The following is a 13,240-nucleotide window of genomic DNA, read 5'->3' as shown; positions in this document are numbered from 1 at the left end:
GTGCTTATAGAAGCCTGTAAATATTGACACAGATAGTCTCTTGCTACTATCTAATTTAGAGTAGATATGAGTAAGAGGGGGACTTGATGAAATATTGTATGTGTAGAGTGAATGGTGTAGAATGGAAGTTGCTTGCAATGATAAGGAACTGCTTATATGAATTCATACTACAGAAAGCAAAATTCTCTGATTTCACTAGTCTGGCCTACTTGCTTGGCTGTGAGTCGGCCATCAGACTTGATACTGTTAAAGACAATGTTTTTTGTTAATATGGTTAACTTACAGAACTTGCTGCCAAGTGATCTCATTTGAGATCAAGGTATTACTAGTGTTAAACTTGAAGAATGGATCGAATAGGTCAGTGAAACCTGTTTTAAAACAATTCCCTACTTCTGAGATTCAATACTGGGTAAACGGATCAGGAGAATGTCCACAGGATTACAATTAACTTCCTGAAAGAGTACCATGTGAAAGGCATCAAAACATTCATACCATGTACGTAATTGAGTACTGGTTGTCAGTTAGTGTTAAGAGAGGCAGCTGTGCAAGACCAGATCATAACTTTTTGTTTCCATGTGAAGCAAAGCTAAAAAGCCACCCTGTAGCATTCCTAGGCCTCAGTCTTTTCTTTTTTCAGCAGCTAGTCTGGTATGTAGAGACTTCTAGTTAACCTCTAGTGATAATTCAGTGAAAATGGTTATCAGTGTGCAGATTAGTATTTTCTAATGACATAGAAATATTTGCTTATTATAATGTAAAACTTGTGAAATTGTTTGACTTGATGTTGATAATGGTGGCTGAAAGGATTGTATTAAGTCATACATGTAGGATTATCTGTTCCTTTGTACTTTGTCTTGCCTATTTCGTTGCCCTTATCTCTGTTAGCTAAGAAACTAAGCATGTATATCCCACATAATGTCTTCCTTATACAGTTGGGTGCATTGGTTCAGCAAGTTCTGCTCTCTGGCTCTTGTGCCGTTACTTAGTCCTGTAGGTTAAATGCATAATAACGGTTTCTTCAAAAACACGGTTTGGGAAGACAGGGAGGGAAAGAAGCAGCTGGACTGCCTCTCCTCTTCAGGAGTGACATTGGTGTCTGCTGATCAGCACACAAACTGCTGATCGAATGATGGGGACCTTTTTAAGTGGCCAGGGCAAAGGCCTGCCACTCAGGAAAGCAGAGTATACTTTAACACCTTTGGGTTATAATGAGCCCTGCTGGACTAACATTATGCCTTCCTACACCAAAGGTGGCTCTGTTGTGTAAGACAGGTTGGGTAGAAAGATTGGACTTTGAACTTCTCTCTGTGTTTGAAATGGAAGGAGGAAAAAGTTTTCTTTCACAGATGATAACAAAAGATGATGATGAGCAGTGTTTTCCTGTTACATTCAGTGATTTTTTTTCTATGCCTTTTTGTCTTTAAGCTGCTAATAATATACAGCAGTTGCCTTGATAAACCCAAAACTGCATACGAGTTGTACTGTTGAAAATATGCGGAAGGCTGTACTGGATCTGGACCAGGTCTGTCCAGTAACCTGTCTCTTTGTGGGCAGTAGCAGATGCATGTAGGAGTAAAAAGTTCCCTCCCTGTAAGCAGAAGGCATAATTAGCAATGTATCTGCTGTGGTATACTGCTGTCTTCTGGTAGCCCACATTTCAGACTCTTCCCAAGATGGCTGAGTCGCTGATGGTCCGATGGGACTTTTTGTCTACTTTTTGGTCCTTCTGTTGCATGTCATCATTCCCTGTCAAATGTGAATGGGCTGGTGGCATCTAGAGTGGATCATTTGTATATGTTAAGTTTTTTCTGCTGCTCTTTCAAGGGTTATTTCACAAAGGTTTTTAACCTATTTTTAAGTGATTTATATTTTAAAAAGTAGTATCAAAGTGTGTGTTTTCTTTTGGTTACCTAATATATCCTCAGTAAGGTAAATTCAACTTCTCTTACTTGATTCGTTGTTGTTATTCCATATTAATGCATTTATAATTGCTCTGTGCTTTTCTTCCACATCACTCATAATCAGTTCTGAAGTTTACTTGGCTTTCTTCCCTTTTTTAGCATATCTTCATATAAATGCATAAATACTTAATACTCTAAATTAATTTGATGTCTGAATATTCTCCAGCTATTTTTCATGTTTTATTGAGAATCCTTACTTTTTCAAGGCATTCTTTTCTGAAGAGTAGTTTCATATTTCATTTACTCTTGAATACAGTCTAGATTACACTTCCCTATGAAGTTGAAATCTAGCAAAGCACAGCGCAAAGATTTCTTACAAACATGAAGTTGAGTCTTTTATGTAAGTTAATCTTGGAGCAGCAAAGGATTTCCCCCCCACCCCCCGTGGAGAGCAGGAATTCAATAAATAAATTCTATAAAAAGCTTTGTTAATTAAAAAATTAGCTGCTTTTTTAGACCATGTTCTCTCATTTGAGATGCCAGGTATCTCAGCAGACAAACCTCAAGGGAAAGCGTATTCTGTGACTTAGAGTGTGTTCTGAGTTGATCTTTTAAAATTTGTTTTCTTTTGTTCTGGAAACATTAGATGTCTGTACTGCAATGAAACGTTGCCAGCATTTTAACTGTTTCTTTGAGCTGGTGGGAGACTCACTAACCTGGACTGTAGGGTTCAAATCTTGTTACTGGACTGGGACATGGTTTGTCTTTCCATGGGTGTGTGTGCACGTATACACATTGCATTACATTAATATTATTTGTTTAAGACTCCAGACTAGCCAGTATAGTATAAACTCATGGGACTGTTTATAGATATAAAATCTGTTGATGATGGTGAGCAAATGAACCAGACAGAACTGGTGAGGGTGGAAGGAGAAGAGAGGAGGAGTAGCTGGAGAGATGGTGCAAAGTTCTCAACCCAGAAGAGTATATGAGTGTCTTATCCTATGCACTGATGAAGTGTTCAGTATAAGTTACACTGTGTTAATATTACAGAAAGTAATTCTGTAGTAAAGGAAGTTCTTGCCTGTAGGACACAACTCATGCTGTTTAGAAGCCAAAGCCAATACCAGAAGCGAGTTGGAAGCTGCATTAACAGCATGGCACCCTGAAAACCTGTTCTGCTCTTTTGTGAGGCTAAGCAAGTATGTAACGTTGATAGGCTGTTATGCTTTCTAAATAAACGTACATTTTGAAGTTCTGAAGAATCAGGAGTCCTTCTGGCTGCATGTAGTGTAAGCAGGAAGTCCAAATGCTCTGTGCTGAGGTGTGGTTTGGAAGAGAGTTGAGTAATTCCAAGTTTTAGTCCTATCTTAGGCAAACATTTTGCTCCAATACTCGGTTTCTCAGCTGGAGAAAATACTGTTTAGCCAAGACCATGGGTAGCTTTATACTTGGAGATCTTTCTTTGGGCCGCATCACCTTATGCGAAAGCTTACGAGAGAGTTTTTCTGTAGTGAGTTTTGAGGGCATAAACCAAATGAGATTTCGAGCGTTCTGATGTCAGTAGAGGAATGGTGAGCATCTGCATTGATGCCTGTGTACCAGAAGAGGCCTTGGAAAGCTGGGAGTTTGTGTCACTGACTACTCGCAGAATACATGTGTGCAAGGTGACTGTGGGTGGGTTCCCTGTCATAAGGATTTTTTCCCACCATTTGCTGCTTGTCAGACACACTAGGTCCCTCCAGGGTGTTGTGGTTTAGCCGCAGCCAGCACAACTAAGTACCACACAGCAGCTCGCTCACTCCCCCCTGGTGGGATGGGGGAGAGAATCAGAAGGGTAAAAGTGAGAAAACTCGTGGGTTGAGGTAAAGACAGTTTAATAGGTAAAGCAAAACAGTAACAGTAGTTGTAATAATAACAATAGTAATATAATAAAAATGAAAAACAAAAGCTGTGTGCAAGCAAAGCAACACAAGGAATTAATTTACTCCTTCTCATGGGCCGGCAGGTATTCAGCCATCCCCAGGAAAGCAGGGCTCCATCGTGTCTAACGGGTACTTGGGAAGACAAACACCATCATTCCAAATGTCCCCCCTTTTGTTCTTCCTCCAGCTTTGTATGCTGAGCATGATGTCATGTGGTATGGGCTATCCCTTTGGTCAGTTTGGATCAGCTGCTTTGGCTTTGCCCTCTCCCCTCCTGGCTTCTTGTGCAGAGCATGGGAAGCTGAAAGTCTTTGACTAGTATAGGCACTAGTTAGGGACACTTAGCTGCTACTTAATGACGAGTACTGTGTACAGTTCTGGTCCCTGCTGTACAAAAAGGATGTGGACAGGCTGGAAGGGGTCCAGAGAAGGGCCACCAAGATGATCAAAGGATTTGGAAGCCTGCCATATGATGATAGGCTGGGAGAACTGGGTTTGTTCAGCCTTGAGAAAAGGAGGCTCAGAGGGGATCTCATCATTGTGTACCAGTACTTAAGGGGTAATTAAAAAGAAGATGGAGACTCCCTTTTTACAAGGAATCACATGCAGAGGACAAGGGGGAATGGACACAAATTGCTCTTGGGGAGATTCCGATTGGACACCAGAGGGAAATTTTTCACACTGAGGACAGTCAACCATTGGAATAATCTCCCCAGGGAAGTGGTTGACTTGGCCACATTGGACACCTTCAAGAGTCGTCTGGACAGGGTGTTGGGCCATCTTGTTTAGACTCTGCTCTTCCCTGAAAGGTTGGACTAGATGATGAGGTCCCTTCCGACCTGTGATTCTGTGACTAAGACATCAATGTGCCAACAGCACTATTCTCATACCAAATCTAAAACACAGCACTATACCAGCTACAGTAAAGAAAATTAACTCTATCCCATCCAAAATTAGGACACAGGGGAAGCCCCTTTACCACATGTTTGGCAGCCTTCTGCGTATTTCCCCAGCCAGTTACTGGGGAAGTATTTCCCCAGGGTCAGTTTGCGCGGCAGTTCACGTAGGCAGGGCATGCAGGCAGGGCACAGTCCCCTTCCTGGCTCTATAAGCTCTAACAAGTAACTTGGCTAGTGGTCATTGCCCCACCCCGGAGAGGTCGTAGCTACGGTCTCCACTTGTCTGAGAACCACTGCCAGAAGGAATGTGGCGACTCAGATTGAGCCCCCACATAAGCATGCAGCTGTCCAGGTCTCCATCTCTGGCACTTGTACCGGAGGGCAGCAGAGACAACAGCTGCTTGCGGTGTGACCAGGTGGATGATCTGCTCTGCCTAGTGGCAGAGCTGAAGGAGGAAGTGGAAAGGTTAAGGAGTGTCAGGGAGTGTGAGAGGGAGATAGATTGGTGGAGCTGCACCCTATCATCCCTGGGGCCAAGACAGCGGATGGAGACTCAAAAACAAGCTCCACAAGAAGCAGAGAATCCCCTGCCCTCTTGCCACCTAGCAGAAGGAGGGAGCCTAAGAGATGGATGGAAATGGAAACAGGTTCCTGCTCGGGGCGGCAGGCGAATCCTCTCCTGGCCTCCTTCACCTTCCCAGCTGCCCTTACACAACAGGTAGGGGGCTCTGGAACTCAAGGACCAGCCAAATGAGGATGTAGGCAGAGGTCCATCCAGGGGGTTGCCTAGGGAGAGTCGGTCAGCCCCATGCATTATGACCGTCTCTGTTAAGAAGAAAAGGAGGGTAATTGTTGTAGGCAGTTCCCTTCTGAGGGGGACAGATGGCCCAATATGCCGACCAGACCCATCTTACAGGGAAGTCTGCTGACTCCCCGGGGCTCGAGTCAGAGATGTTACTAGGAAACTCCCTGATCTGGTATCGCCCTCTGATTACTGCCTGCTGTTGATTGTGCAGGTGGGCAGTGATGAGGTTGTGGAGAGAAGCCTAAGAGCAAGCAAAAGGGACTTTAGGGCACTGGGGCGACTGGTCGAAGGATTGGGAGCACAGGTAGTGTTTTCCTCAGTCCTGTCAGTGGCAGGGAAGACAAATACTGAAAGGAACAGGAAAACTCATCTGATTAACACATGGCTCAGAGGCTGGTGCCATTGGTCGAATTTTGGTTTTTTTGATCATTGGGAAGTTTACATGGTACTGGGCCTGCTGGTGGCAGATGGAGTTCACCTGTCTCAAAGGGGGAAAGGGATTCACTAACATGAGTTGGCAGGGCTCATCGAGAGGGCTTTAAACTAGGTTTGAAAGGGGAAGGGGGTGTAGCCAGACCCACTAGAGAGGAGCCTAGGTGTAGTGTGACAGGGTTGGGGGTGAAACCGATAGCCCAGCTCATTTGCATCTACACCAGTGCACGCAGCATGGGCAGCAAACAGGAAAAGCTGGAAGCCATTGTGCAGCGGGATAGCTATGACTTAGTCACCATCACAAAGACATGGTGGGATGACTCTTACAACTAGAGTGCTGGAGTGGATGGCTATAAGCTCTTCAGAAGTGGTAGGCAAGGAAAGAGGTTGTGGGGTGGCCCTATATGTTAAGGAGTGCTTTGATTGCATAGAGCTTAGTGATTGTGATGATAAGGTCAAGTGCTTATGGGTAAGGATGAGGGGGAAGGCCAACAAGGCAGATACCCTGCTGGGGGTCTGTTATAGACCACCCAACCAGGATGAAGAGGTAGATGAAGTGTTCTGCAAGCAGCTGGCAGAAATATTGCAATTGGTTGCCCTTGTTCTAGTGGGGGACTTCAGTTTAGCAGATGTCTGCTGGAAATATAACACAGCAGAGAGGAAACAGTCTAGGAGGTTCCTGGAATGTGTGGAAGATAACTCCCTGACGCAGCTGGTAAGTGAGCCTACCAGGGGAGGTGCCTTGCTTGACCTGATTTTCACAAACAGAAAAGGTCTGATGGAAGACGTGGTGGTCAGAGGCTGTCTTGGGCTTAGGGACCATTATATGATTGAGTTCTCAATTCTTGGTGAATTAAGAAGGGGGGTCAGCAGAACCACTACCATGGACTTCCGGAGGGCAGACTTTGGCCTATTCAGGGCACTGGTTGGGAGAGTCCCTTGGGAAGAAGTCCTGAAGGGCAAAGGGGTCCAGGAAGGCTGGGCTTTCTTCAGGAAGGAATTCTTGAAGGTGCAGGAGCAGGCTGTCCCCAGGTGCCACAAGATGAACTGGCAGGGAAGGTGACCGACCTGGCTGAACAGAGAGCTTTTGCTGGTGCTCAGGGAAAAAAAAGGAGAGTCTACTACTTTTCGAAGAAGGGCCAGGCAATTCAAGAAGGGTCCAGAGATGTCGTTAGGTCATGCAGAGAGAAAATTAGAGAAGCAAAAGCCCAGCTAGAACTTAATCTGACTATTGCTGTAAGGGATAACAAAAAAATCTTTTTACAAATCCATTAACAGGAAAAACAGAACCAAAGAGAATATCCATCCTCTATTGCACACGGAGGGGAACATTGCCACCAAGGCTGAGGAAAAGGCTGAGGTACTAAATGCCTTCTTTGCATCAGCCTTTAACCGTCAGACCAGTTATCCCCAGGGTATTCAGCCCCCTGAGCTGGAAGGCAGGGACAGGGAGCAGAACAAATCCCCCATAATCCAGGAGGAAGGACTTTATGACCTGCTGCGCCGCCAGGACACTCACAAGTCTATGGGGCCAGATGGGATCCACCTGAGAGTACTGGGGGAGCTGGCAGAGGAGCTTGCCAAGCCACTCTCCATCATTTATCAGCAGTCCTGGTCAACTGGGGAGGTCCCAGATGACTAGAAACTAGTGAATGTGACGCCCCTCTACAAGAAGGGCCAGAAGGAGGATCCGGGGAACTACAGGCCTGTCAGCCTGACCTCAGGGAATATTACGGAGTGATGCATCTTGAGTGAGCTCGCTAGGCAAGTGCAGGACAACCAGGGGATCAGGCCCAGCCAGCATGAAAGGCAGATCCTGCCTGACCAACCTGATCTCCTTCTGTAACCAGGAGACCTGCCTAGTGGATGAGGGAAAGGCTGTGGATGTTGTCTATGTGGACTTCAGTAAGGTCTCTGACACTGTCTCCCACAGCATTCTCCTGGAGAAGCTGGCTGCTCACGGCTTGGACAGGTGTGCTGCTCTCCACTGGGTTAAAAACCGGCTGGACGGCCGAGCCCAGGGAGTGGTGGTGAATGGAGTCAAATCCAGTTGGCAGCCAGTCACGAGTGGTGTTCCCCAGGGCTCAGTGTTGGGGCCAGTCTTGTTTAATATCTTTATCAATGATCTGGAAGAGGGGATCGAGTGCACGCTCGTAAGTTTGCAGATGACAACAAGCTAGGTGGAAGTGTCGATCTGCTGGAGGGCAGGAAGGCCCTACAGAAGGACCTGGACAGGCTGGATTGTTGGGCCGGAGCCAATGCTATTAGTCTTGTTGAACCTAAGTGCTGGGTCCTGCACTTGTGTCACAACAACCCCGTGAGATGCTACAGGCCTGGGGAGGAGTGGCTGGAGAGCTGCCTGGAGGAAAAGGATCTGGGGGTGTTGGTTGACGGCCGGCTGCACATGCGCCAGCAGTGTGCTCAGGCGGCCAAGAAGGCCAATGGCACCCTGGCTTGTATCAGGAATAGTGTGCTCAGGCAGGAGCAGGGAAGTGATTATGCGCCCCTGTACTTGGCACTGGTGAGGCTGCAGCTCGAGTACTGTGTTCAGGTTCGGGCCCCTCACTACAAGAAGGACATTGAGTTGCTGGAGCGTGTCCAAAGAAGGGCAACGAAGCCAGTGAAGGGTGTGAAGAGCAAGTCTTATGAGGAGAGGTTTAGAGAGCTGGGGTTGTTTAGCCTGGAGAAGAGGAGGCTGAGGGGAGACCTTATTGCTTTCTACAGCTCCCTGAAAGGAGGTTGTAGTGAGGTGGGTGTTGGTCTCTTCTCCCAAGTTACTAGCGATAGAATGAGAGGGAACAGCTTTAAGCTGCATCAGGGGAGGTTTAGATTGGATATTGGGAAAAAATTTCTTTACTTGAAAGAGTGGTCAGGCATTGGAACAGGCTGCCCAGAGAGGTGGTGGAGTCGCTATCCCTGAAGGTATTTAAAAGATGTGTAGACATGGCACTTCAGGGGATGGTTTAGGAGTCATTGTAGTGTTGTGTTGATGGTTGGACTTGAAGATCCTAGAGGTCGTTTCCAACCTTAATGATTCTATGGTCAAGCTGGCTGATGTTTTATGAGAAAAAAATGAATTCTCTTAAACTCCACAGTGGTCCTTGTGTGGTATATTCAGAGTATGCCTGGCCACTGCTGCTTGTTAGTTTGCTGCTGCCTAAGGAGCAAAATACTTTCTTGTAGTTTGAAACTTTAGTAGCTTTACTACTAGATAAGGTTTCAGAAGAGGGAATGGATTATACTTATTCTAGGAATTTAAGAATTGGAGGCATACTTTGTTTCTGAAGGGACATAATATTGATGACTCTGTGGAACTTAGTCCTTTGTAATTGTTACTTACAAGACTCCCAAACTAAAATCCTGAGCTAGCAGAGTTCCAGCTCAGACCTAGCATCTCATTTTCTTACCATAAATGAACAGAGCACAATTGTGTCAGATCCATAAAATTAGCACCTTTTCCGTCAGGTATGGCATTTGAAAATAGGAGTGGAGTTATATTTAGCATGTGCCTGGTAGCTGTCTGCCTCCCTTTGCAATATGCAGCAGAAGAATGTCTTTTGCTTCTTTGGTTGCTGCTAGAATTTTCTTGCTGTTTCCCCTTCCTGCTCTTCTGTTTACTGATGGCCATGTATACTCGGTGGACCTCCCCCCCGGGAGTCTTCTCAGTAAAAATGTTGAGGAGTTGTTGCTTAGTTCACCTGTCTTGTGATACATGGCTTTTCTCAACTACTCTGTCCTGATTCAGACATCTGTTCCACCTGATACAACGTTCAGTGATACTACATGCCAGAAACTACTGTACAATTTTAAGACCTTGGTGGTTATTTGTATTGTAGGTCCATAATACCATAATTAAATGCCCTTTCATATTTAAAACTGATTTCCTTCCCCCAGTTCCTTGTGTGCTGATGATTTTAGAGGACCCCTTCAGCAACTGGGCTAAATATTTTGTGGGCAGATCTTTATTACATGATTTTCAAGTGCTTGAGTTTGCAGCAGATGCCATGCTTTCAGAGTAGCATTGAGTACATAAGATAAGGAGGCTTTTGCATGTAAGAACTTTCTAAATAAAAAATCCATTATGGCCTCTGCTTTGACAATTAAATATAAGTTCTAGCTTTTCCTGCTTTGACAAAAACTTTTTGTCACAATATTTCAAATTTTTTTAAAATCTATATTAGTAGCTTAAAGAAAGAGGACTAATTCTACCTATGCTCTGAAGGTAGCCTCAGCTGAATTGAAATACTTTTCCTATCTCTGTCTTCCAACCACTTGAAAGCTTTTTACAATATTTTTTTCAAGCTGTTCAACTTGGCAGTTTTTCTTCTTATCAACCATATGGCCTCACAGTTTCTGTACTAGATTAATCTAACTTTGTCCTCTTTATGCTGCTAGTCTCTAGATTTTTCCTCATTTGCCATTTGTGTGGATTTTTAAAATGTTGTGTGGCAAGATGTGGGATGTCTGTCTTTAATTGGCAGATTGGGGACAATGTGCATCAGTATCGTGATGCATGAGGTTTTGTATGTGGGGATGAAGAACATGAGCCCAAAATACGTGCTGGACTCTCTGGAAATGTGATTCCAGTCCTAGCTCGGTCTCCTGAATGTAAGCTCCTGTAGCAGCCTCAAGGCAAGACCAAACAAATAACCTCAGTGGTTCAGAAGGGAAATGCTGAGTGTGCATCAGAAGACTTTTTTGATAACAGACACCCTGATAAAACTGCAAGTGCAATGATCATGACCTGTGAGGTTGTCAATAAGTTTGGGAAGTAGACTAATGAGAAGTTTTGTAAGGAGCCAAGTAATTTGTTGAAGAACTAGCAAATAATTTTTGTGCTAGAAGACTTAGAAGTTAAAGTATCATATCAGTGAGAAATCTAAAAGTTGATTTTAACACTTAAAAACTTCTGTGGGGTATGAGAAATGGAAGTTGAAGAAGTAACTCTAAAGGCAGCAGATGGAGATGAGCACAAGCCAATGTCCACACGATGAAGCCAGATACTTAAATGAAAGGCAAGTTTCTTCTGACTGTAAGGGTTATTGATCATTGGAACAGTTTATCTGTTGTCTGCTGGATTGGCTGTTGCCTGCCACTGTGAAACCATAATGGTAGATTCCTCTAGAAGAGGTGGTTTAGCTCAGACAGGAGTTACTTTGAGAGACTCGAATTGTGCTTAAGCAGGACTGATTCAGCAGTTGTACTTACACAGTCTCATCCTCAAACCTGTGAAGTTATTTTTTCAAATCCCTGAACTGTTGCATGGTTAGATAAAGTCTGTGCTATAGTTTACTCCTGTATAAACTTTGTTGATAAAATATAACTGAATGTGTTTATCCCTGCCAAAAACTGCAGTGGTGATCAAAGGGAAGCTGCAGGAGCTTGGCACCTTCCAGTCCAGTGACTGTTGTGCCTGCTAAGAGCAAACTGAGAGTAGCTTCAGTGGTAACCCACTGAGTAGCCCAGAACATTTTGGAAGGTTCTAAGTCATGAACTTCAAAGAAGATACAATGTTTATCTCTTACTTCAGAGCAAGGTGTTGGCGCCTCGATTTCCAAGGGATCAAAGTCACATACTGTGAGAGACGGCAGTGGAGAGGGCAGGTGGCTTTGACTCGTCAAAGTCTGCTTTTTCCACAGAAACCCTTTTTGGGACGTTGGGGATAAATGCTTAGCATCCAGGACTTCTGTTGTCACCTCTGTGTGTAAATGAGGCAGTCTTCTTGAGAGCCTACAGTATTGTGGGGTCATTAATGGCTTCCTGGGCTTAAAATGGGAAGCCTTCAGAGAAAAGCATTGTTTGTGACTGTCTTGCAAAATGAGGGGGAGCAGCTGTTCTTAGTAAATCCTCAATCTTTCTTCAGTTATTACATATAGATGAATATCTTGTAAAATGTAAGAGTGCCTAGAATTTTTATCTTCCCAAGTGCATTTGATTTCTGGTGGTTTTTTTTCCACTTGGAAAGCTGTTGGCCTCTATTTTGTTTTACTTCTTAATTGATCATTCCCAATTTTCTAACAGGAATTCACTTAAGATCCTTGATGACTTTGTAGGTAAAGCTTTCCCCACTCTGTGACTTGTCTCTGGTCTTTGCTTTTTGATCCTCTTTTCTTCTTCCATAGTTCTTAGCTTTTTTTTGTGTGCATAGGATGCTATTGAAGTACTTCTTGGAACTTCTCGGTTCCCATCTTGACTCTTGATTATGCACTGCCTTTGTGCTTCTATTGGGAATCTTTAAATCCCTTAAATGGTCGTCCTCCTTTTCTCCCTGTTAGATTTTCTCCGTATGATTTTCTGAGCGTCTTATTCTGTTCTTTCACGAGGGTCAAACATGTCAAGCAGAGGTGCTACATTTCAAGTCTAGCATTTTCTGGATTGCCCTTTTTTGCTTCTAGATAATTCACTTCAAACTTTTTAAAATGTGTTCTTAATGGTTTTACAGGCTACTGTTAGCTTAATTATTTTATTCTTGACCCTTGAAACTCCCACATGTGGAACGTAAGTCTGGTAATTGTTGTTTTAGTCTAGACCCTCTTGTTCTCTCATTGATCTTATCTTTGTGTCCAGGCAGTCTTCAGAAGTTCCACCTCCAACATGTAATGACCAGAAGGTTGTGTATTGTCCCAGAAATGGTTGTCTTAGTTATTTTGGTATATCTGCTCGTTCTTGGTAGTATATTTTCCAGTATACTTTTTGTTTGCACTGGCTGGTGTTCTTGTAGTGGTTTTTTTAGCATGCTTCAGGTTTAGAGTGTGTTTGGGGTTTGCATTTTCATCTGGAAGCTCCTGTCCTAACTTGTTTTCTTCTTTATTTATTTTACTATTATATTTTCAAACTGGCTGTCCAGCTGTTCTGCCTCGTCTTGGCCATTATGGCTTGTTCTTTGTCTTCTAGTTTTTGCTCCCCAGAGGTTTGCTAAGGCTATTTTCTTGGTAGCATCTGAGCTATCAATATGCATTCTTAGTTTGTATCATTTCAGAATCAGGGCCATGATAAAAGTGATACAAAAACAAGCTAAAGCTTGAGAGCACTGTCCTCTGCTGGCACTCTGCTGTGCTTTTGGTGTATAAGCCACTGTTGTGTGGCTGTTGGTGTCTTGCACCTTTTTGCATTCAGTTTTGCTTGTTTATTCAGGCAAAGATGGAGAGAACAGACCTTTTCCCAGTTAGCTCTGGCTACAGAGAAATTAACTGGTATCAAAATAGTTTCTTTAAGCTTATTCGTGTAATAAAATCTTGTGGTTTTGCTTTCTTTATGGAGCCAAAGCTCTTTGACAAA

General features: G+C 43.9%; 1 protein-coding gene across 4 annotated transcripts in view; it reads left to right on the top strand.

Annotated features, from left to right (window-relative positions):
• Nucleotides 1-13,240, top strand: part of USP4 (ubiquitin specific peptidase 4) — a 49,124-nt gene that overhangs the window by 6,685 nt on the left and 29,199 nt on the right. Inside the window, exon 7 of one of the 4 annotated variants that reach the window (XM_075096199.1) lies at nucleotides 2,992-3,825. The exons of the other annotated variants lie outside the window; for them this stretch is intronic. Coding sequence (XP_074952300.1) covers nucleotides 2,992-3,070 — 79 coding nt within the window. The 3' untranslated portion in view covers nucleotides 3,071-3,825. Of the gene's footprint in view, nucleotides 1-2,991; nucleotides 3,826-13,240 lie in introns of those variants that run through there. 4 annotated transcript variants of the gene reach the window in all.

Source organism: Phalacrocorax aristotelis, chromosome 6 (genome assembly GCF_949628215.1).
Source record: "Phalacrocorax aristotelis chromosome 6, bGulAri2.1, whole genome shotgun sequence".
Taxonomy (NCBI): Eukaryota; Metazoa; Chordata; class Aves; order Suliformes; family Phalacrocoracidae; genus Phalacrocorax; species Phalacrocorax aristotelis.
This window is presented reverse-complemented; position numbering and strand designations above follow the sequence as displayed.